The sequence below is a fragment of the Lagopus muta genome, chromosome 14, assembly GCF_023343835.1.
Source record: "Lagopus muta isolate bLagMut1 chromosome 14, bLagMut1 primary, whole genome shotgun sequence".
NCBI classification, from domain to species: Eukaryota; Metazoa; Chordata; class Aves; order Galliformes; family Phasianidae; genus Lagopus; species Lagopus muta.
In genome coordinates, this window is record NC_064446.1 from 10,267,214 (window position 1) to 10,291,008 (window position 23,795).

The 23,795-nt window shown below is 46.5% G+C and overlaps 2 protein-coding genes across 4 annotated transcripts; both read left to right on the forward strand.

Moving 5' to 3' along the window:
- Positions 1 to 1,044: 1,044 nt before the first annotated feature.
- Positions 1,045 to 13,086, forward strand: LOC125700428 (ovomucoid-like). The gene is made up of 10 exons (XM_048960984.1): positions 1,045 to 1,059; positions 1,349 to 1,478; positions 8,971 to 9,048; positions 9,543 to 9,565; positions 10,129 to 10,253; positions 10,500 to 10,545; positions 11,439 to 11,566; positions 11,664 to 11,709; positions 12,370 to 12,485; positions 12,957 to 13,086. Exons 1-10 carry the CDS (start codon positions 1,045 to 1,047, stop codon positions 13,000 to 13,002), a joined length of 753 nt encoding a protein of 250 aa, XP_048816941.1. The 3' UTR covers positions 13,003 to 13,086.
- A 513-nt stretch (positions 13,087 to 13,599) lies between these two features.
- Positions 13,600 to 21,089, forward strand: LOC125700334 (serine protease inhibitor Kazal-type 6-like). 3 transcript variants are annotated; one of them, XM_048960867.1, is made up of 5 exons: positions 13,727 to 13,837; positions 18,488 to 18,513; positions 19,052 to 19,171; positions 19,304 to 19,416; positions 20,263 to 21,089. In XM_048960867.1, exons 3-5 carry the CDS (start codon positions 19,064 to 19,066, stop codon positions 20,306 to 20,308), a joined length of 267 nt encoding a protein of 88 aa, XP_048816824.1. In that variant the 5' UTR covers positions 13,727 to 13,837; positions 18,488 to 18,513; positions 19,052 to 19,063; the 3' UTR covers positions 20,309 to 21,089. The 3 variants fall into 3 exon arrangements, 2 of the variants coding, with proteins under 2 accessions (XP_048816825.1, XP_048816824.1); XM_048960868.1 differs by lacking the exons at positions 18,488 to 18,513; positions 19,052 to 19,171 and having other exon boundaries at positions 13,600 to 13,837; XR_007379858.1 differs by lacking the exons at positions 19,052 to 19,171; positions 20,263 to 21,089 and having other exon boundaries at positions 19,304 to 19,413.
- Positions 21,090 to 23,795: the final 2,706 nt, after the last annotated feature.

A 23,795-nucleotide genomic window follows, 5' to 3' on the forward strand; every position in this document is an offset into this window, starting at 1 on the left:
GACAGCTGAAATATTGCTACAAACTGCTGATGCTGGCTGAGCTCCCCTATGACACAAGCGGCGCACTTTCCTTGCGCAGCATTAGCAGTGAAAGCAGCTCAGGGTGCAGTGGTGGCCAAATGCAGGGCCAATCCCATGGCCTCCTATCCATGGTCCATACCCATGGGCACAGCTGCTAGTGAGGTGCATGTTTTTTGGACACGTTAGTCTGCCCTGCCTACGTGCCTGGGTCCTCCAAATGACGTTGCAAGGTTTTTCTCATCTTGTCCTTTAATGATCACCAAGTGTTTGAAGATGAATGCCTTGCTAGGTCTGGTTCTGCTTTTGCCTACTGGTCTTTCCTCAGCCCGAGTATCTGAGCAGTGTTTTGCAGTCTGAGGACAAAGTATCCCTCTGCTTTTGAGTATGACCTCTGTCATTGGCTCATTGTCCGTGAAATTTATTCTGCTTTTGTCCTTTGTTGGTGTATTGAACTGATGTTTTCTTGATCCACATGAGAGAAAATTTAATAAAAGTTACAAAAAATAATTCCTCCCTTAAACGTTTCTTTTCCTTGATGGAATGAGGTCGTTCAAAAGAAGGATTCTTTGGTGGTAAAACAAAGGATTTATGCTGAGATGGGTAGATGGACGAAGGAGTGATTTCCAGTTTGGATTGAAATTTTCTGGGATCCAGGCTGTGGGCCTCACATCATTCTGTCATCATCAGGCTATCAGTCTGCTGCTGCAAATCTACCCCACAATGCTAATGGCTTTTAGGGAAAATAGCAATTGTTAGTTCTTTGCAAATGCCCATAAATCTTCTTCCATCGCTTGTCCAGTTCCAGGACTCTTTTCAGGCCCTGGTCCCCCACTTGCTCTCTCTCCCAGCTCAGAGTTTTCCTGGATTTACGATGACTTGATGACACATTATTGATAGAAAAAGGGGAAATGGTTTCAAACTGGAAGAGAGGAGATTTAGACTGGACATAAGAAAGACATTTTTTACAATGCGGGTGGTGAGCCACTGACACAGGCTGCCAAGAGAGGTGGTGGTGCCCCATCCATGGAGACAGACAAGGTCAGGAGGAGCTCTGAGCACTGATGGAACTGTGTCCCTGTTCCTTGCAGGGGGTTGCACCAGAAGGCCTTGAAAGATCCCTTCCAACTCAAACAATTCAAGGATTCTATCGGGATGAAGCACAACAATTAAGACTTTCCACTCTGGAAGATATTCAATTCAGTTTAACAACATTTTGCCAGGAACATTGAGAAAGCACTGCATATAGATAAGCACTGATAACACGCACATGGAGGAAATCCAGCAGCATTCTCTCTTCAGGTTTGTACAGTTGCTCTTTTGCCCACAGGAATTTTCCACGGTCCTTCAGCAGGCACCTGTCACACACTTCACTGGAAATAATGAAGCCAAGGGCATACTTCACATATTTAAACCTGTGATTGCTGTTGATAAAGAAGCATTCTTCGTGGCTCACCTCTGTAAGTGCCATCAAGATTTACAACCCTGACACCAGAGCATGAATGCCGGTTATTTCAGAGTAAGGGTGGGTAAAACAAACGTGAATGCACACAGCCACGCACACACAGATCAGGTTGCCATCCAAGGGCAGAAGGGCCACATTCCATGAGCACGATGCACTTCTGCTCTTTGCTGCTGCCCAGGTGAGGGGCTGTGCTCCTGCTCTGCGCTTCGTCGAGTGCCGGCTGTAAAAACACAACAAACATCCTCAGACTGGAAAGAGCTGTGTTCTACAAGGACTTATTTACTCCTAGAGAGATGGTGTTGAAAAGACTTGACATCAAAGACTATCACTTATGGGGTAATATTTTAGCAACAGAACTGAGTGGGTAAGAACAACTGTGGGAACAGCTCCGCGCTCAGTGCTAGTTTATGCATAATGAAAGCAGTGACATGTACGTGGTACCACCCGGCGACTCTGACATCCACTATCGAACCTCCAAAACACTCCAGAGTCACAAATTATTTTACTGAATGGAAGCGAACGTCTCTTGCAGTCATCCTGAACTGAGATGCAATTGGAGAGGCTGAACGGCTGCAGCAGCGTTAGGGGAGTTACACCTCGCTGAGCCCTCCCGTTATTTTGGTGCTATTGTGAGCTGCAAGCAGGAGCTGCTGCCAGTCCGTGCCAGCTCTGCGGCCCTGCTTCCCCAGCAACTTGCTTATCTCTGAGTACCTGGCCTTGCTCATCCTGTGAATCACAGAAAATTGCTTTCTCTTCCTCTCTTTCATTTTGCACATTCTTCTCCACCCAGGCTGTAACCACATGAGAAAAAATGTAGTACAGAATCGCTGTTGTAAACCTCAGTGTGGCACGTTTTGCCTGAAATTCCTTTTGTCTGAGAGTCGTAGACCGAATTGAAAGTTGTTTATTCAGGACATGCACTCACGGATTTTAACGCTAAGGGAGGAGATGAATTGCATTTGTGTCACACTTCCTATTCCCTTCTTTTTTTCCAGATCCCACTGCACTGAAGGTAAGCGACAGACCTTTCAATTTTTTTCTCCATCATTTCTTTCCTCAAAGCAGTTTCCATATAAATCATTACTAATCGCATTGTGATTGAGCGTTTGAAAGCCCTGAGTCATCCCACGGTCTGAGCAATATTTGCTACAGATATTACCGAGTGAAATGGCCACTTTCATCTGATGGTTTAAAAAAAATAAAATAAAATAAACAGTGCAGCATTCAGTTGGTGTCCAAGTTATTGTCACGGTTACTGCAGCAGCACTGAAGATATTTACATGGGATTTACATCACTGGAGACTCAGAGGGCACTGCAGGAATGTACTGCACTATTCCTGCCCTGTCCTTAAGCTCTTCTTTGATAGCTGCTGATGGTCAGTACTGGGGAAAGCCCAGGGCTGGGGAGGAGGGGGTCTCCTGGCATTGCCCTGCTGATAGACCTGCTGCTGAGGGTATTTTTGTGAGCACAAGGCTGCATCGATCTACAGGGCGACTGCAGTGCCTGCGCCGTACCCCGCAATTTCTGCTCTCAGGAGTACATCCCACACTGCGGGTCTATGGCGTAACATATGCCAGCAAATGTTTATTCTGCAATGCTTTTCTGGGTGTATGAAAATAAATCTCTTTGCTAACTAAGTGGTGAACTTCAACTGTCTTATCAAATTCGGGGACTGGTTGGAGATGGAAGGTTGTTTTGTTTTCCTACTAGCAAGGGCAATATTTTTTTTTAAAGTGTGAGGGTTTACCAGGGATTCCTTTCTTTCAGGTATAAAGAAACAACGTTTAGCAGAGATCTTAATCTCCACATTGGCTAATTTGCTGAAGAGCTCGCTTCCAGCAAATACAGTCTATTTCCTACAGACTATTTGTTCTTCTTTCAAATTAAGTCTTTATCATGTCTTTGAATGTTAGTAATAAGAGGAAATAGCTAGAACAGCTTTCCAAATGTTCTGTTTTGGTTAAGTTCCTCTGTGATGTATCCTTAAGCAGAGGGATGGATGCACAGCAGAAGTGCAGAGATTCTGCCTCTGAGGTCCTGAGTTCTTTCTCTGCAGAACTCACTGTGCTCTCACTTTGCTGTGCCCTGCACAGTGCTCACATCACAGCCCACCAGGCTCCAGCTCGGACAGAAGGACTCTCCCTGGCTGTGTCCCCTATTGTGGATGCTGCACAAAGCCTCATTCTGAACTTTGAGAGCTCCTGATAAAGCCTGAAGCTATGCTCAATAAAAAAATCTTTCAGCATTTATGTCTTGCTTTCATACTACGTATCATGCTGCTGTTTTTTTTTTATTTTAAAGATGCTGTGTGATTGCTTCACTGCAACAGTCCTGGGGTGTGGTTATTAATGGGTAAATTACCAGGAGAAATAATGGATTGTCTGATTTATGAAGAAATGAACCCCTCCAAAAGGCCATGAGCTTCTGCCTTCTTCCAGATTTTCAAAAGAAAACCTCTGCTGGGGATGAGACCCAGTGCAATGTTCAGGCCACCCTGTGCAGACACTGTCTGTCCCCTTAGGAGCTGAAAATAAAGTGGTGGTGGGTACCCATCGGTGTGGGAAGCCTTTCTGCAGCCACCTGTTTTGCCTCCCGAAGCAGAGGATGGGATATTTTCCCATCTGTGCAGCACCAACAGAGGGGTGGCAGCAGGGCGAGGAAAGTGATTGCCCCCCTCTGCTCTGCTCTCATTGGAAGCCACGTGCAGTATTGCATCCAGGCCTGGGGCCCCAGCATGAGAAAGATGTGGAACTGTTGGAGCGGGTCCACAGGAGGTCATGAAGATGATAAGAGGGCTGGAGCACCTCTCTTATGAAAAAAGGTTGAGGGAACTGGGTATGTTCAACATCAAGAAGGGAAGGCTGAGAGGAGACCTCATTGCAGTCTTCCAGTACTTGAAGGGAGCTCACAACCAGGAAGGTAAGCAAATTTTTACATGGTCTGATAGAGATAGAATAAGGGAGAGAGGCTTTAAACTAAAAGAGGAAAGATTTAGGTGAGATTCTTTACTCAGAGGTTGGTGTAACACTGGCACTGCTGCCCAGAGCTGCGGGTGCCCCATCCCTGGACATGAGCTGAAGGCCAGGTTGGATGGGGATCTGTGCAGACTGATCTGGTGGGGGGCAGCCAGCCCACAGTAGGGGTTAGGGTAGATGGGCTTTTAGGCCCTTTCCAACCCAAACCATTTGATGATTCTGTGATTCTCAGATATGCCTGCCTGCATCTGAGCTCACGGTGCTCGCGGGGGTGGGATACGGTACACTACGTGATGCTCAGAGGACCGCACACAGGAGCTGCCACAGCCGTTTATCACCTCACCCACCACTTAGCTGCTGCTTGTAGTTAATTACGTCAGCTGTCGCTTGTAGAGAATCCTTTGAGATCCTTGGGCCCCTGGAAATGTTGGCTGATGAAAGGAAGGGCTCAGAGTCATAGCGTTAATTTATTATTCATTAACACCAAAGTGCCGGCAGTGCGGCGTGCTGTACGGGCAGCGGGCTCACAGTCAAATAGTTAATGATCTTAAGTGACAATGTGTCACTTTGCAGAGAGCAGAGAGCAGCTCTCCTAAGGGAGACAGCTTCTGTCCAATTCTGCAACCATTCAGTGCCAAGCCCCTCTTTGGGATGAAAGTGAAGATGAGGAGGGCGATGAGGATGAGGAGGGCCTCAAGGAACCTTCCTGTCTTGGAGACAAGTGATGATCCCAGTTGCTCTCAGGGTCCCAGCAGTCTTCAAAGTGCATCTTGCAGGGGCCGTGTCCTCTGAACAGCAAAATCCAGGTCATAGAGGGGAAAATGTGAGCCGAGATGGGACAAATCTCCATCTTGCCATGGAGCTGCATTGCTGAGGAGGTGGTGGAAAGCAGCATGGAACCCCAAAATTCCCCCCACCTCTGCACCAGGCCCAGCTCTGCAGGATGATGAGGAGGGCAGAGTTCTGTCACAAGCATTGCTGACAATCATTATTTTGTTGTTGCTGCTCAATAAAATCCTGACACAATACAACACAATATCCTCTCATCATTACTAATCTAACTCTCCCTCCAGGAAATTCCAGGCAGAAAACAGTGTCTGCCGGCCGAGGTGCTTTATGGCACGGTTCCTTAGTGGTACCTCAGCACCTTGTGTCATTATCTGGTGACAGTGAATTTAGGAAATGCCATTCAATTACCCTGCAAACTGATTAACGCATTGATGCAGTTATTTTGTTCTGCTCTATTTTATATCAGTTCTTCTGTTTTATGTATTTCTCTACTTGTTGCCGGCCAGAACACACCTCGGGCCAGTCTAGACTTTGCTGTTGATGCAGCTTTTCCCTAGGGCTTCATCAGCACAAATGGTTTGTCAGTGTGGGGAAAAATAAAATTACGCTTTAAAATAAAACCGCCTGGAGATGCTGTTTTGGGGTCTGGCTGTGTCACAGCTATTGCAGTGATGGAGCTGAGGGATTGGGATGTGCTGGGCCAGATCCTGAGCTCGTTGCTATAAGCCAAATAATTCCAGACACCCTTCTTCCCTGAGATATCATCTGTGCTTAAGCAGCAGGAGATATGCAGGCAGCGATCAGATAGCTGAGCTGCAAGGAGAAATATCACAAGAGCACGGCTTAGAGCAGGGGCTTTACTCGCTCTAAATTGAATTCCCATCTTCATAGGAGATCCAGTCCTGCCCCCGTGTGCATCGCTCCAGTAACAGCAATGTGTTTTGCTCCATCCTGCAGTGGGTCCAGAAGCAGGGGAAGGAAATGCGTCGTGCGTTCGTCCCTGCAGCAGCGCAGCCCATAAAGCAGGGAAAATTAATGAAAATCTTTTTCAGGTCATGACAGATTATGGATTTCTTTGAGATAGAGAATCTCAAAAGCAGAGGAGAAGATTCTCAGAAAATAACACTGATGATGGCAAGGTGCTGAGTTGGGAACTGGGGAGAATTTCCAGGGTTATGGGAAATTTACTGAAGCACAAGGGAATGCATCGTGTGACTGCCAGTGTTTTCCCTCTCATGTGGCTATAATCTTCTTGAATACAATTACCATCTTGGAACTTAAAATAGCTGAAAGAGTTTTATTTGATCTTTTCAGCAGATCTCACATCTTTAGAAAAAAAAGGCTAGAAATAATCTCAAACTCACTTTACTGACCCACCATCATGAAACTCCAGCAACACACAGGGATTTGGGCAGGTGTGTTCATCTTCCTCTTCCCATTTGCAACATGTGTATGGCATTTCCTGAAGCTCACTCCTCCAAATGCATTGAGACAGTTGTTTTTCATTCTTCCTAATGCCTGCGTCAACCCATCTGCTGATCAGCAATTATTTCTATCCCATTCCCTTCTGTTTCTTATTAATCAAGCTCTTTATGCAATCCCACGTAACACTTCACCCAGCTGCCCTGCCCTAACCGCTACCAATTATCTCATCCTGGTTTATAGGCCCTGTAGTAAGACTGTCCTTGCTCCTCTACCTCTCTCTGATGGAGCTTTTAGTGCAGGGCTGGCTGGCTGGCTGGCTGGCTGGCTGGCTGGCTGGCTGGCTGGCTGGCTGGCTGGCTGGCTGGCTGGCTGGCTGTATTCTTAGGCATTCAGAGGATTAAAGGTCTCCCAGAAGGAGCTTATTAATCAAGGACAGGTGCTGGCCACACAGGAGGATGACACCGTTCTCCACCATATCCTAAAGCTCTCCAAGAAGGAGATGGAGCTCGGCCTGGGAGAACAGAGAAAAGCAGCACAGGTTTCAGGATCCAGGGCTGCCAGACCTGGATGGGGGGTCATAGGTTGAAGAAGGAACAGGTTGTACTCCTGTAGCCTCTCTGCAGAAGCAGCAGTGCTATCTCCCTAGCAAAGCTGTGCATGCCTCATCCCTGGGGTGCTCAGGACCATGTGGGATGGAGCCCTGGGCAGCCTGAGCTGGTGGGAGTAGTCAGCCCACAGCAGGGGTTGGAACGGGCTGGGTTTTAAGTTCCCCTCCAACCTAAGCCATTCCTTGATCTCTGTTGATGGCTGGTGCAAAGTTTGAGGAAGCCTCATTTTCAGCTCAGGCATTCTTGTCCCTGGAAAAAACCAATATTAAAGCTTCAGTGATTACTGCTTGCCTTCCAAATGTGCTTCTGCTCAGTTCAAGAAATCTGACAGTCACGTCGCTCAGCATGCTAAGAATACAACAGAAACAGCTTTGAAAGGAACCCTTCAACTCTTGATATTTGTGAATGAGCTCCAAAGAACATTACTCATTTATTTTTCAGGAAAATGATTTCATTGACATGAACAGGCCAAAGCCTACAAGCTCTATTTTGTGACTGCAGCTCCTTACGCTTTCAGCTGCATTCTTATGATTTATGTGCCCATGCTAAGGCTTGAACACCTCCCAGGATAATGAGAAAAACGGTTCTGGTTCCCCATTTAAAATGTAGGATGCCTTTAAGGCCGCATGTGTGGATCAGGTTCCTTCTAAAGCATAAATGTGTTCCATTCCTCACTTCTCTTTCATTACAACCTTCAATCAAAAATGTGTTTTATGAGATATTAGTTTTGCCATATATCTGTGACAGTGTTGAACTACTTAGTGAAACCTCTGTTCTTCACTTAGCTGAAAGGTATGTTTTAGGGAACGCGATGCTGTAAATTTATTGTGGTGTAATAGAAGGGGGGATGTGTGGACTCACCTTCTGTTTGTTGTGGCTGCAATAGTTTTATGCATTACCTGAGCATTAAGCAAGCTCTTTTCATCTGCACAGAACACCTCTTGTTTTCCAGTGAGATGAAAGAACGTTCAGCTTTAAGGTTTGCTATTCTCACTGTTTCTTAATCGGGTTCACATTGATTGCCAACAGATGAATAATTCCTCCTTCTACATGGACGTGCCTCTTAAACTTGTGAAGTCTTAGGTAATGCTTTTCTGTTGTGATGACTGTTTCAGTCCCCTCAGTGAGAAATCAAGTGCACCAGTGAAGTACAAAGGAGACTGTGGAGATATTCATTGTGCCCTCAGCATCTTCAAAAGTCGCTGCTGCCTGCCAAGCCCCAGACTTCATTTCTGTAAAAGTGGAGGACGTTCAATTCTACTGCGCCATAAAAGTCTTCTGGAGCCCAAACACGGTGTAGCGTGTGTAATGGAGCATGCACAAGCTCAAACGCTTTCAACAAATCAGCTTTTTTGCTTTGCCAACTTCCATACGTAATTTCACAACATCTAGTATTGAGACAGTGCTGTTGTTTGGGCAGCATAAATCACTCACTGTACAGCAGGGCGCCTTTCTTAACAAGCTGGGTGTAGTTCACATTTTTGTCTAATTCCGCTGTACATCTCTCTAACAAACAACCACTCTTTAGGGCTCAACTCAATAATCAATACATTTTTTTTAGTTTACAGAGCAAATAATTACTTTAGCTGATGACTTCATAAGGTTAGAAGATGGATGTATAAAGTCTGGAGTGCGAAGGCAGAGAAATATCTCTGCTGACCTCAAGAGCAACAGGTCTGCAAGTAACAGGCTGCACAGCCATCTCTGCCGTGAAGGCAATGAGAGCTGCTGCCCTCCTTGGATTAGTGCTTCTCAGCTCCTTTCCTAGTAAGTTGTTTTTGTTACATTCTCTGCTTGTATCTCTATTCCTACTGAACTAAATGTGGCTCCGGATGCCTTTAGAATCCTAAAAGGGAGCTCAGCCTGCTGGAGAAGTGGTGGTTTGGTAAAACATGAGCTCTCTTTTAATGATCTTTATCCTTGTGCAAATATTTATGTAACTCTAGCAGGATGCCTCCATCTGACATGAACTCATTATCCCCACTAAGTCTCATAGTGCTCAAGAGAGAAAATTTATACCCTATTTCTTCCTTAGTGAGTCAAAGTTAATATTTTCACCAAAAATTGCTATTTTTTTAATCATAGGATATAACTTGCTTATTTGAACTGGATAAAATATTTAGGAAACAAGTAATTATCAGTGATAAAATATATATATATATATATATGTGATGTCTCTGTAGGGAAATTGATAATTCCAGACGAATTTTAATCAAGGATGCTGCAACATTTTGCATTTTATAATCTCTGGTTTTTTCCAGATCTTGTTCCTGGTCAGCAATGGGTGAGTAGTAGATCTTCTGCATCATTTAGTTGTGGTTTCTATGAATAGATGAATAATTCATACTCACACCGTATCCTAAGGAGTCTTGAGGGAAAAGAAAAGAAAATAAACTAACAAAGGAAGAAGAAAAAGGGCCCCCAGGAATTATATGACATTTTTCCCCCAGCAAGTAAGAAAACATCTTTGTCAGAGAAAGATAACGTGCCACATTGGTGATAAGAACTGGCAATTAATAATGCAGAGTGGGAGCCGGCGTGGCACAGCGTGCCAGCAGAAAATCTGCACAGCTTTTCACTAACTGCCTCCATATCTCCCCTGCCTGATTCCCTAAGGACCGATCGTTTTTGTCAGTTGTGTGTGTTTGCTGTGCCAAAAGCCTCAGTAGCGAAACTGTGCTCGTGTAATACTGTAAGGAGCACCGTGATTTGCTCCCACTTCTTCACCATGGAGGAATGACAGAGAATAAAATGTCCACCTGTAGCATGGCTATGCATGGAAAACATGATGGACACGAGCGGACCCTTCGTTCCCGTTCAGCACTGTCCCACTTGTGCTCTTCCCAGGCCTCCTGCAGTGAGTACCGGCTGTCAGGCAGCGGGAACCTTGCCTGTCCCAGGATCTACCAGCCTGTGTGTGGCACTGATAACATCACCTATCCCAACGAGTGCTCACTCTGTAGACGAATCCTGTGAGTACGGATCACCTGATTACCCATCATGATGGCTCAGGTGGCAGCCAAAAGTCTTTTGAATTGTGACTAATCACGGGTGGATTTCATTTCTCCTGTTTCTGCCTTCCTAACGTGCAGGCTGTGTCTCTTCCTTGTCAAAACTCCTGAGTCTGATTAATTAGTGGGGCTGGGAGTGGACAGGCTTGATGACTGAGGTGACTCCATGGCACCACCAGGTTAACCCTTCCTCTCCTTCTCTCCTAGCTGGAGTGGGACGGTTGACAAGAAGCACGATGGGAGGTGTGTGAAGGTATGGTCCCAGCTCAGCCACTGTGTCAAGTGACGGCAGAATCCCTTCCCAGCACTAATCATGTATTTAAAATGTACAGCTCCAAACCCATCGGAAATGTAATAGAAAGGCAGAATTTCAGGTCTTCAAGATACATATATATGTGTGTTAATTTCATTTTGAACAATGCAAATCTGTTTCAGTGGTGAGTTTTGAGATGTCATCTTGTGTAGCACAGCTGACTTCAAAACAGAATCTTTTGATTTCAATAATGCTTTGGTGTTGTTGAAATAGTTCCCCTTAGACTTAAATAGAAGTTTGTTGAAATTAAGAAATTCCCCAAGGAAGTCTGGATTTTGACTAAATCATAATTTTGTCACAGAAAAAAAAGGAATCCATCAGAATATCTACCCTGAGGTTTGTTTATCAATACATGGAGCTACCACGATGTGGAGAAGTGTCTCTATTTTTAGATTAGAGAGATAATGTAAAGAAACACTCCGGCTGTGCAATTTAACATAATGCTACAATTTTCACTTCAGTACACTCAGAGTAATGGCAGGAACACCGAGGTGAGCGTCAGCTCCATTTTCAAGTGGAGCAGACATTTCACAGCAGCACTTGCTGCCATGTAGGGCATGGTAGGCACAGATCCTGTGTGGTGGCATTTGGGGTGGAAAGCCCCAAGATGACACCAACAAAACCCATTTTGTGAACCCTTCCCCTCCAGGATCCTGCTGGACTGATGTCCTCAAAGGTAGAATTTCACTTGTCTGTCTCCCTTGCCCGCACTGTGTTGGGCTGGCAGCTCACATTTCCATACAGCCCCACTCATCATGAGTCTGGGGATGGGAGATACCTCTCACACCACGCAACATTACACAGATTGAAGTGTTGTTCTGTGTCTGTTTCAGGTTGATTGCACTGGCTACATGAGAGCAACTGGTGGTCTGGGGACAGCCTGCAGCCAGCAATACAACCCGCTCTATGCCACCAATGGGGTCACCTACAGCAACAAGTGCACCTTCTGCTCAGCAGTGGCGTGAGTGCTGGGATCTGGGCTTTGGTGTCTGGGGAGTAGAGGCTTCTGGAGTGGCTGTGCTGTGCTGGTTAGTTCTCAACTTGCTTTCTTCCCCAAGGAATGGAGAGGACATAGATCTGCTCACTGCTGGAAAACACCCTGAGGTAAAGCTTGAAAGTCTGCACTATGAACTGTTGTTAAAGTATATTATACAACACAAATTCAATGAGTCAGAACTATGTAATAGCAATGTCTGCACTGTGCTGGTGTATTTGTCCTGGAAGAAGGATTTGATGAAAATAGCTCAAGTATGCCAGGGTCAGGGGACAGTGAACAAAACCCCTGGCTCCAGCATCAGCCTCACCTGGACAGCTCCTGATAGGGATTGACATTGACAGCATAGTTCAGATGGTGTCTGTGCTAGAGGTGCTTGCTTCTCCTGGTGAGAGTGGGGCTCATACAGCATCAGCTGTCATTACTGGGTGGGAAGACTTCATACCGTGCCGTTTGAGACACACTGCTTCTTGGCAGCCGCTCTGCTGGCTGCTGAACCAGAGCAGAGCAAGCAGTGGGCAGCCAGCTGGGGAGCACTGCTTTGGCTATGTCACTGCTTCTGAGAGTAGATTTAAGTAATCTTTCCCTCTGACTTCTCACTTTGTGCTCTGCTGGGCAAGCGCATTAGGATTTGCAGAGTTGCTAGAACAACAGGGGCCTGCACTGAAAAAATGTTTTTTTGCTTTGCCATGACATAAACGTAATGCACTCATGTAGCAAAACACAGCAAACAAAGGCTTCTCAATATGTTCTTGCTCCATTACCTACAGATTGACTGCAGTGAATTCAAGAGCACCAATCTCTATTGCACTGAAGAGTACATGCCCCTTTGCGGCTCTGACGGCATAACATATGGGAACAAATGCCACTTCTGCATTGCAGTTTTGTAAGTACAGTGCTCCCCATGCAGCCATGAAACCATGCTGTGCTGCAGTACAAAGGCAGAAGCTGCCAGGGAGCCCTTGTGCTCCCGTTATCCCCTTGGTAAATCTGTCCTCATCCCCAGCCTGACCCCAGCACTCCCTCTGCTGTGTCCTCCCCAAACACTGCAGATCTTAAACACAGGTGAGCCTTATCCTCCCCTCATCACTAAATTCAGATTCTCATTTGCAGGCTCATAGCACTCCTTGTGACAGTAATTTGAATGCTAACTATAGGAAATATCCAAAATTACAGGGTTTGTCCCAGATCTCTTTAACATGACAGAACGTGTAACCTGGGGAATCAGGAGAGAGGTGAAGGTGTAACTGGAACAGCACGGGGCATTGCCTTGTCCATGTAAAGTCAGCAGTGTCACCATCAGGGCTATAAAACCACCTTCCATGTCACTGATTTTGGCTTCCTCCTTTGTCTGCAGGAGGAGTTATGGATCTCTGTCTCTCCAGCATCATGGAGAATGCTGAGTGCTGGAGCACAACCTTTACCCTCATTCATCTTTCACTTCCAAAGCCTGCAATTCCAACATGTTCTTCCCTGCTCCCTGTTGTACGCTGCTTTCTGAATTGACCCATCAGTAAATCAAAGCCAGCAACTCTCACTGCTGTGAACTGGTGTGGTTTTTTTATTTATTGTTTTTATTATTTTTTCCAGGGCAGAGGTAAAAGTCTTTAGGCTTTTAGGCACTTATCTGTCAGGCAGGAGAAGTTTTGAAATAAACCACAATAAAGACCAAAGTGCAACGCCCATCACACAAAAGCCTAAGCCCTCACAAAAGTGCGTCACCCCATTCCAAACCATCAGAAGAGGAAACACGTTGCTATAAAATACTGCTGCTCTCCCCAGTTCTGTGTCTTACTGCACATAAATGGATTTGTTGTAAGGGTCAGGATGGGGCTTTGTAGAAGCACGGAGCCTTGGAGGAAGCAGTCCTTTGGGGAGCCTTGGCATGGAGGAAACATGGCTTTGATACACCTGAGCAATGGGCAAGTCTGGCAGCATGTTATAAGGAGGCTTATGGCAAAGGGAGGAGGCTATATCTCACAAGGAAGAAAATTAGGAACTGTTGCTTCCTTGAAAGGCGTGTCCCTTGAGAGTGTGGTGATCAGCAGAAAATTGCATCCAGCTGGGCAAGGCTGTAATGAGCCTAATGAGGACCAGAGGAGAAACTAGATTGGGCTCAGGTTTCTTGGAAAAGAGATCTGAAAAGCTGCACTAAGAATGTTTGAGGCAGAGGAAAGAGAAAGGACTCTTCAGGAAAAGGTTTGGGATTCTTCAGGCCTAGGAAAGAAAGGACGGAAGGTGTGCTTGGAAGATCCAAGGTAGTTTCTATCTGCAATGAAAGGTGATGTATGGGTGATGCATGTGAGCACGCACAGTGATGCGCTATCTCTTCGGGTGAGTCAAGGAATGAGTATGCAAACGACAGGCGAAAAGTCCCAAGTGCCTCCACTCATGTCACCTTCTCCTTCTTTTCTCCACCTCCCATTCTCTCATTACGTAGGAAGACATTCAGCTGTTCAGGCTGATAATGAGGACAAAATCTGTGACTTCCAAGTTTTTCTCTGGCTTTATTGCCTGAAATAAACTGTATCTTGACCTAGAAATCTTATGGGTGCTTCCCACCAGAAGATGAAAAGCTGTCCTTTAATAGTGTGTCAGGGCAGTGCTCCATCCTAGGAAGGTGGATGGAACTTTGAAATGTTTATTCTATTAGTACAGGCAGTGCAAACCACAGTGTGCTCTGTGCCTGCTGGTGAGAAAAGGTAAGCTGGAGAGCCGTGAGTGTTCTCCCTGCTAATCTGCCTAGAAAGGAAAAAAATAGCCAAGAAATAGCATAAGCCACTACTGAAAGTGAGCAGAGACCTTTAGTGAAGGACGCAGCTCAGCTGTAATGTCTCGTTGGCTAGGACATTTGTTGAATTATCACAGAGTTTTGGTCAGAGCGGGAGGGTGCCTTCAACAATGAGATCCCATGGTAGGCCTCTTCCACAGTGTGCCGGAGCAAGCCTGGTACCTGCTCAGGAGCAAAAAAAGGCTTTGGAAAAGTTCAAAGAAGGGCTGATGTCTTACAGGGAAAGGGAGGGCAAAAGGCAAGCACAGAGCATGTGGCTGTACAGACAAAAACCCTTCAGAAAAATGGAAAAAGGTTTTATCAAGTAAGCCCAGAGGTTGGCCCAGTGCAGGTAAATACTTGGCTAGGTAAGAGTGAGGCTCTGCCCAGCCATTCCTCTGTAAGGCAAATCCCAGGTGCCTTTGTCTTGTCCGGTCCCGTTCCATTCCCATTTTTCTGAGAAATCAGAGAGACTGAACTTCACAACCTACAGCAGCAAGCAGCCCGCTTCATAGGTTATAAGAAGTGCAAAGAGGAGTGATAAAGATAATCACCACTTTGCTAATTTAGTCTCTTCCTCCCAGCCCGCAAAGGACTGGTCCCTGTGGTATGTTTTCTAAGGCTTTTCCCAGTCAGCTATGCTGTAGCAAATGAAAGGTTTGGATAGCTGTAGAGCTGAGGTATTAGTGCTGGGGCAGCGAGCAGAGTCTGGAGCTAGAAAAGGCAAACACAGAGTTCTGCGAGTGGCAGAACTAAGCATGATTTTGAATGGCACTGCGGCTGACGGGCTTGTAAATTATATGAGAAGCTGTGTTGTGAGCTCACCCTAATAGACGTCTGAGAACTCACCTGTCAGTCGCGGTTCCTCTGTTATGTGGGTTTTATGGTGTCTGGTGAGCTGCAAACTAATGCTTTCCCAGGTGTAGGGCGGTCATGGCATTGCTCTCCTACAGAAACTCTCACTTGCTAGTTGAGGATGTTTGGGAAATCCTTGTTTGCTAGAAAAATATATTGAAGTGCATTTTTTGTTTGTTTGTTTTCCATTCTTGTGTGAAATTTTGTTGGAATAGCAGAATCATAGAGGTTGAAAGTGAAACTGGAAATTATCGAGTTCAACCCCTTGCTAAAGCAGGCTTCATACAGTAGGTTGCAGTTACAAATTTTGCTGGGGAAGTGACTATGAAGATCTGTCTATAAAGAGTGTTCCCATAACACTTGTTTCTTAACAAAATTTCTTGCTGAAATTTTAAAGGCTGTGCCTATCTGAAGAGATATTTAGCAAGTGGTGCAACTAAATGCTACTCTTGGTGGAGAGATGGCTGGAGATGGGCTGATGGTTGGCTGATCTTAGTGGTGTTTTCCAACTTCAACGACCCTGTGATTCTATACTCTTTACACAGAATCAGCTGGAAATAGAGCGAGTCTCCTGATTCCCCACCAAATTCCTGTAATTGCTGCTTGCTGTGGAAATAGAGCCCTAGCATATGTTTGTGAATGTAAAACTGGAAAACATTGACAGCTATAGTTTAAATAGTTCAGGGAGGAGAGGTGGCTGTCCTATGTGGGACTGCACACGGCTATGCGAGCCCCGGTGTGCTTCTCCACCCCAACCCAACAAATTTAGAACCATCCTCAAAAATAGCCAGAGAACAACGCATAATTGGTTTCACAGACAACACATTCTCATGTTGTGATTTATTTCGTAATGTCTGGTGAGTGTCATCACGCCGTGCTCAAAGCCTTGGAGCTGGCATTCAGCGAGGACCCAGAGAATGAAAATTACCAGCTTCCCCGATGAATCACCACTTTGAAAATTCACCCTTGTGAGAATCCTGTGACTATTCAGAAAAAAAAAAAAAAACCAACACAAAGATATTACAGGCCCAAGTTTATCACTCATGTAATTAGCCCTTTCTAAGTTTGATGTGGACAGGGCGGCATTCCTAAAGCACCATAAACACGGCCAGGACCAATAATGGCTCTAGAAACGAAGTGGAGAAGTTCTCACAATTAAGGTGAGGAATGAGGGCAGCAGCGGATAGGTACATAAATACACAGAGGCAGGGCTACGAGCACGCTGTGGGCTTGTGGCTGTGACAACACCTCCCAAACTGGTCGATTGCCGGGGACTAAAAGAGCAGCATGAAGGCAACAGGCACCTCGGTGCTCCTCAGCCTGCTGCTGCTGCTGTCGTTCTTCTCGGGTAAGTTATATTTCTGTAGCCTAGAAAGAAACTTTATGACAAGAGCAACTTCGGGGAGCCTTGATCACTGGATGACGGGCTTGAAGAGAAAGCTGAGCAAGTAGAAAATATCTGTGGGACTTGCTTGCTCGCGTCACGTATTTCCATTCCTCGTGTGCCTCCGCAGTGAATAACACTGTGGAGGTGTCACTGGGAGACAGAATGAGCAAATTGTAAGCAGCTCGTTCAGCAAATGCACCAAAGCAGAGTGTAATCATGAGTTTTGGTAGAAATGTTTGCTGCAGAGTTTTGCTGAACCAGTTAGAGAAGAAACTCATACCTCAGGGTCATCAGCTCCTGTTTTGATTCTAAGCATTTGGAAGTTGGTGTTTTCCTCAGAGATGTGGCAGCATAATTAGATGAAAGTTTCAGCTTCCAAATACGTTGCAGAGGAAAGCTTGAAAATTAAATTCAAATGTCCTCAAGGAACCAGAACAAAGAGGGCAAATTGAAAGGATCCAGCGTTTATTTATCTTGAGGTTTACACATCTCTCTGTTGGTCTGGGAAGGCTGGCTGATGGTTTAGGATGTGTAGGGCACATGGGCTGTTCGTGTCCAGCTGATCCGAACGTGGAAGCGTTGTGGTGGCCATTATTGAAGACTGCAGATCAAGAACTATTTATACTTGTTTTTCTGTGAATAATTTGAATAAAGAATTCACTTGAGAAAATTGCAGGCTGTGCATGGAGAAAAGAGGTGAATTACTTTGTACACATCATTAATTATGAAATATTCATCTGTCTTTAATTGAGTCTTAATTGGGACTGGGTTCCATCACAGTGCTAAAGCTTCTTTCCAACACCAGGCAGAATAGCAACAAACTCTGTGATCTCAAATAAAATTAACAGATGCCAAGAGACGTTCTCACAAAGTCTTGTGTAGATGCATGCAATATTTATAAAAATTATCTAATGAGCTATTTTGTAAATAATATGCAGATAGCTCTAATGGCTGCTTCCCCCTTCAGCCTAGCTGAGGATGTGACAGATACACAAATGGCAAGGATCAAACACTGAAAGGCATCACAGCAGGCAGAAGCTGAGTGGGGTCATGGATACTGGTCCCGCTGAGTGTGATACTACAGTGCTCCCAACTTGCACCCTAACCACAAGGGGTGTCCCACTGCAATGTGCTCCAGCTCCTGCAGAGCTGTGTGCAGCCCACTCTCTGTCAGACACCATAGGATCCATCCCATGGCTGTGACCTGGCCCCACACAAAGATTGCAGGCTGGAAATATCAAAGAGGATGGACTGACTGTCTCCAAGCCCAGAGCCTGTGTCTGCAGCAGGTATTTTTGCTCTGTCACTGTCTGGCACTGCCTGTTCTGCCCCAGATCACACCAGGCTATCCCTTTGTATCTCATCCGGATCAGGCTGTTCCAGAAGCCTCAGGGCTGTGCCATGCTGCAGATGGCTCTGATGCTGACTGCAGGGTCTCCTCCTCCATCTCCCCTGTGTGCTTTTGTTACCGTTCTGGCCAGTTTTGTAATTCAGAGGTGCAAGAGCCTAAAAGCCATAAGACTCAATGAAGCTTTAAAATCTCTGCTGAGAGAGGCTCAGCTCTGACATAGCTCCCTGCATCCCTGGTGGTGGCTGCCTGCCAGGGAGATGGGTTTATGTGTCTGCGGTGCAGTTAGCAGCTGAATGACTGATTACATGGTATTTTAGTAACATTTTTCAAATAGCAAAATACTGAAAAGCAATTCCGATAATGTATTTCCTACCCCTCCTCCACCACACAGAATGGCAGAGGAGGGAAAACCTGGTGTGTTTTGTGCTGCAGTTTGTAAAGGGGTTTGTGACTTGGGTTCAGTTCTCTCAGAAGATAATGCTAATGTGTATAAAATCTTTGTTTGTTTGTTTGTTTCAATTCTAGGTGTAGCAGCTCAAGACATTGAGGAGGTTAGTGCAGCTCTTTCTGTTTTCTGAATCTGCATTTTCTCCTGGCTCTAGAAGACTGCTTTTCTAACAGATCTCGGTGCATGCTGAACTGCTTTGGGTTTTGCTGGGAGCAAGTGGGTCCTGCCAAGGTGCCCCAGTGCTTCAGAATGCTCACACAGCACAGAGGTGTTAGCTATGGCCACAGTAGCAAACAAGTCAGGGGATGATTTAGCTGGTTTAGTACATGCTCCCCACGGTTTGATCCAGCACAGGGCTGGCTTGCAGTATTGCTTTTGTCTGTTCGCTCCTCCATGCAACGAATGTGAAATCAGGAGTGATATACTCCTTTAAACTAAATCCCTAACTGGGGCTTGTCCAAATGCCTGTTCACTTCATAGAATCATTAAGGTTGGAAAGACCACTAAGGTCATCGAGTCCAACCAACTCATGCCCAGACTCCTGTGTATGGCAGCCGCAGGCCATGCAGTGGTGTGAGCTGCATGGTGCCGGGCGCTGATGTGGGGCTGCATCAGTGCTGATGCTCTCCCTGTGTGCACAGGTGAACCAACTCATGTCCTTGGGACCCCAGGGCTGCCCCCAGATGGTGACGGCTTCCCTCCTCAGCCACAGGGCAGGATTTCCCCTGTTTCGGCCAGTTGTGACAGGACTTCGTTTTTCAGTAAGCAGGCTATGCCTCACTGCTGCTTTGGGCCTCTGGACTGGAAGAAGATCACACTAGCGATCTTGTTTCCTGCTTGGAAAGCGAAACCCAGTGGTTTATTGTGGTTGTTATTTTTGATTTCTTTTGCAGATCTGCAAAGAGTTCTTAAACAGGAGTGTGTTCTGCACAAGGGAGTCCAACCCTCACTGCGGCACGGATGGCATGACGTACGGCAACAAGTGTGCCTTCTGCAAGGCCGTGCTGTAAGTGGAGGTGGTGGGATACGGACCCACACAGGGATGGTCCACTTCCAGCTCCACACTGCTGCCCCCCTCACACAGAGCAATCCTTGGCCATAGAATCATAGAGCTAGAGAATGGCTAAGGTTGGAAAAGACCACTAAGTTCATCTAGTTCAAATGTCAGCTCCTCACCAGCATGCTTGGGTGTATTTCAGCTTAATATTGATTCATTTCTAGGCTTTCTATGATGCTCATAGCCTTAGAGAGATGGCGCAGGGCCTGGGAGGCCATTGAACCTGCCTAGACCTTCTGCGTGGGCTAAATTGATGCTCATTTTCCTCTGTATGCCATAGGCTGAAGCTCTCCCTGTCCACACCTCTAGATTCTGAAATGTCTGGAGGAATGTAAGATTATGCATGCCAAATTATTGGAGGAAAGTCATAGACTCATAGAATCATAGATTTGTTTGAGTCAAAAGGGACCTTTAAAGGTCAGCTGGTCCAACACCCCTGCAATGAACAGGGCAAGTGCTGAAATGAAAGTCTAAATGGACTTAGTGGAAAAGTACACAGAATCTCAGAGGAAGGACTGGAGTTTCTCCTCTCCTGTCTCCTCTAAAGGAGCTGTAATAGGAGCCAACACCTCTGGGCTGAAGACCTGCAAAAATTGATTTATCCTTATCAGTTCTGCACTCTGAAGGCTGCCTTATCCAAAGGGAAATTAGAGAAGAGGGAAAGATGGCTTGATGCTCCCTGTGAGGCACCAGAGTCAGGCAAATGATCTTGTTCGGAGGGACAAGCTCCCTGTCCCAGCTGTGTCTGTGCTGGATGCTATACACTGCTTTGTTTCCATGCTGCTCCTTTTACAGGAGGAGCGGAGGGAAGATTCGATTGAAGCACATGGGGAAGTGCTGAGTCTGAGCACCAAGCACCGATCCTCGTCCGTCACAGGCGCAGGAGCCTGGGCACAGCAGCAGCTGTCCTTGTCGCTGCCATTCTGCTCAATAAAATAAAACTCAGCACACCTTTTTGGCTGGATTCCTTTTTCCATAACACCCAGATAAGCTTTTCATGCAGCTGTGCTAGCAACTGAAATGTTTACTGCATTGTGCTGTTATATCATCATCTTAGAGTCATAGAATCATAGAATTCCTATCAGGAGGCACCATGCTGCCTGAGCAGGAGCAATGATTCCCACAGCTCTGCCCTACCTGCCACTGCCACAGCTCTTCCATGCTATGCCATGCCATTCCATCCCATCCTACAGACAAATGGCCGCCTTGCTCGACGGTCCCATGGGTGGATGACAGCATGCAACTTTGCCTCTCAGTGGCCACCCCAGATGTGTCCCACTCACTGAGGTGTGAGCATGAAGGTGGCAGAGAGCTATGAGTGGTGTGGCTGTGGATGCCTCATCTGCTTGGGAAGCCAGAAGCAGACAGGATGAGGCTGAGGAGTGTTGCTGCATTTAAGCCTGCACCAGGAAGGTGGCAGGGGAGGCTGGCTTTAGGCAGAAACACAAAGGCTTCACTTTCCTTGTTTGTCCTAAAAGAGCACTTTGCCTCAAAGACTGTAAACTCACCAGCATTAGTTTGCAGCTGCACACAAACTTGATTTCTTTCTTTAGTTTTCACACTGCTGCTCTCTCTCTCCTTGATGCTGGCTGGAAAATCCTTCTTTCTGCCAACCAGAGAAAATTAAGTCTATAGTCTCTCCCCATTCGCTGTACAAAACATACACAGGGAAATGCTTGTGGCATCCCCTCGTTAAAACGTTGGCAGCACATCAATGGGACTCTGCTCACTTAATGTTAAACACTTAAGTTTCAAAGGGAGCTTTAGATTTTATCATGAGGTCAGCCAACTCATTTTGCAAACACCTTTACGCTGAGCATCTCAGCTCCTGGATGGTGTTTGGACAGAGCTAAGTGCTCGCCTGTGGTGCCACACTGCAGGCTTTGAAGTGAATTGGGACATTATATTTTGTAGCCAAGGAGAGTTGCAATTTGCTTTGTTCCAAATTCAGATGTTTCTTTAGTAAACATAACAGCCAGGCGGCCAGAACACGATAAGATTGAGGGGAGGTAAAAGCACCTCCTGCCTGAGGACAACTGATCACCAAGGACCCCGGTGAGTTGAGTTGCGGGAGGACCTTTATCATCCTCTCTACAGTCTGAATTAGGATGAACCCTGCATCCCCTTTCCAATTGGAGTGACCCTGTGAGCCAAGTTGTGGCTATGGAATAGTGCTGTATCTCAGTACAGTTCTTCAGATGGAAAGAGAAATATTAATGAGGGGGGATATCGGACATTTCTGTGCCTGAGATGTCTCTTGGCGACTCCAAAAGCCTCGTGGTATATCCCCATGCCTAATCCTTTTTAATCTGGAGGCTGAAATAACGAGGACAGATCACAAGAGAACAGAAGCAGCGAGACTTCTCTGTTTTATAATCAGCCTGCATTTTGCCCTTTCAGCACAAACAGCAAATAGAACCACCTCTGTACCACTCCAGACCCAACCACCAGCCCCAGCAGCACTGTGGCAGGCTGGAGAAGGGTGGCTCTGCCCCTCCTTTCCTCAGCTGGTGGTGTAAGCACTGACTGTAACCAGAGCTCTCCTTGGCCCCAGCTGGGCTTAGCCATGTAAACTTCCCAGGAGCTGGCTGGTGGTCTCGTCGGTTTCTCTTTCCTCCAGCAGCTGCTCCCCTTAACAAGCAGGAGCAGGCGCTACAGAAGATGGGCTCAGGCAAGGACATGGCATATGGGGATCCATGGTGTTGTGCAATGCAGATGATGTTACATACATGCAAAGCAGATCTCAGCAATCACCCAACGACTCATAACTGCAATCAAGGAACGCAATTGCATCTGGAAGTATGAAAACACAATGATACCAGGAAGCTCTTGCTAATGGCACAGCCATTTTGGAGCAATTTGCCCAGGTGGGGAGAGCCCTCGCAGCTCCTTCTGTCACAGGGAGTGTTGTGAGTGCTCCCATGGCTGTGCCCAGCCCCCAACCCAGGGAGATTGGGGTCACTTAGCTGTAACCCTGTGAACACAAGGGCAGTGAGACAGCCCTCTGGCCTGGATGGGGGAGATTCTTGGGGATGTGCATGGAACTATCTGGGCTGAGCTCTCGGCTGTGTCCAGCTGCAGTCTTGGGCACATACTGAACCAGAAACCAAGCATTCAGCTGGTATTTTTCCTTCAATTTCCTTCCTCCACATTTTAAGTTGTGGGATTTTTTTTTAATTTTTTTTTTTTTTTTTTTTTGACAGCTTTGAAAGATGAGTGAGTCACGAAACACTTGAGATCTCTCCTCTATTAGATAACAGAGCAACTCTGCAGCTCTTCCTTTCCCTGGGGAGGGAGTTCCTTGGACCAAGGGCCAAGGCTGGATGAAAACTGTCCCAGCAACACGGTGGCTGCTCCATCACCTGACCCTCTGCAGTGAAATAAGGGAAGAATTACATCTCTGCATGGCTGCTCTCACTGAAAAAAAGCACTGCTCACAGCTGAGCACCCTGATGAAGGGGAAGGAGCACCTCCACATCTCCATCACAAGCTCTGCTCTGCTGGTGATGCAGCTAACATCATGGTGTGCCCTGACTCCTGGCCCATTTAACTGCTGTGCACCAGTGCCTCCTCCCCAGCATAGCCGTGTGTCCCTGTCACAACTCATTGGAATCCTTTGTCCTACTTCTTCCCTTGACATTCACAGCTCTTGATAAGGCTTTTTGAACTACTGCGGGATGATGTGGGGTGGTGGTTCCTACTGCAGTGCTCCCAGCTGGGCGGGGAGCTCAGCATTCGGTTGTTGTTCCAGTTCCCAGGGGATTGGGACAGACTGGAAGGGACTTTGGGACTGTGGAAGAGTATCTCCTGAAGTCAGGGCAGATTGCTCAGGGCTTTGTCCCATTCAGATTTGAAGACATCTGAAGGCAGAGAACATGCATTCTCCCTGAGCTGCCAGTCCCAGAGTTTGACTGTCACCATGGTGAAGACTTTTTGCCATTTGTTACCTCTTCCCTTGCAACTGCCCCATCTCCCAGCCGTGCACCACTGGGGAGCCCAGCTCTGTCTGGTCAGGAACCCCCTTAAAGAGCCACGGCATCCTCCTGAGGTGTCCATCTCACCATTCAGCCCACCTGCCTCAGCAAGTGCTCCAGCCTTCAACTCCCATTTTTCATTATGCTTCTATCACTGGATATGGGAGGGAAGGCAGAGCTGTGGGGCCAAGAGAAATGATTGCTCAGGAGACAGGTGGGAGAACTTTATTGCAAGGCACCAAAAAGATACTAAAAGTGACATTTGCAGGAAACAGTAGAAGGGTATCTGTGTGTGTTGGATCCTTTAAGGATTAGAGAGCAGCTGAGCTTTGGGATGAGAGGGTTCCCAGATGC

Bases quoted from the DNA above. Each gene is read 5' to 3' on its own strand.
- LOC125700428 (XM_048960984.1), top strand. The intron at 9,049-9,542 runs GTAAGTTGTTTT...GGTTTTTTCCAG, and splicing joins GCTTCTCAGCTCCTTTCCTA to ATCTTGTTCCTGGTCAGCAA. The intron at 11,567-11,663 runs GTGAGTGCTGGG...TTCTTCCCCAAG, and splicing joins ACCTTCTGCTCAGCAGTGGC to GAATGGAGAGGACATAGATC.
- LOC125700334 (XM_048960867.1), top strand. From the start codon at position 19,064: ATGTCCTTGGGACCCCAGGGCTGCCCCCAGATGGTGACGGCTTCCCTC. The intron at 19,172-19,303 runs GTAAGCAGGCTA...TTTCTTTTGCAG, and splicing joins TGACAGGACTTCGTTTTTCA to ATCTGCAAAGAGTTCTTAAA. The intron at 19,417-20,262 runs GTAAGTGGAGGT...CTCCTTTTACAG, and splicing joins GCCTTCTGCAAGGCCGTGCT to GAGGAGCGGAGGGAAGATTC.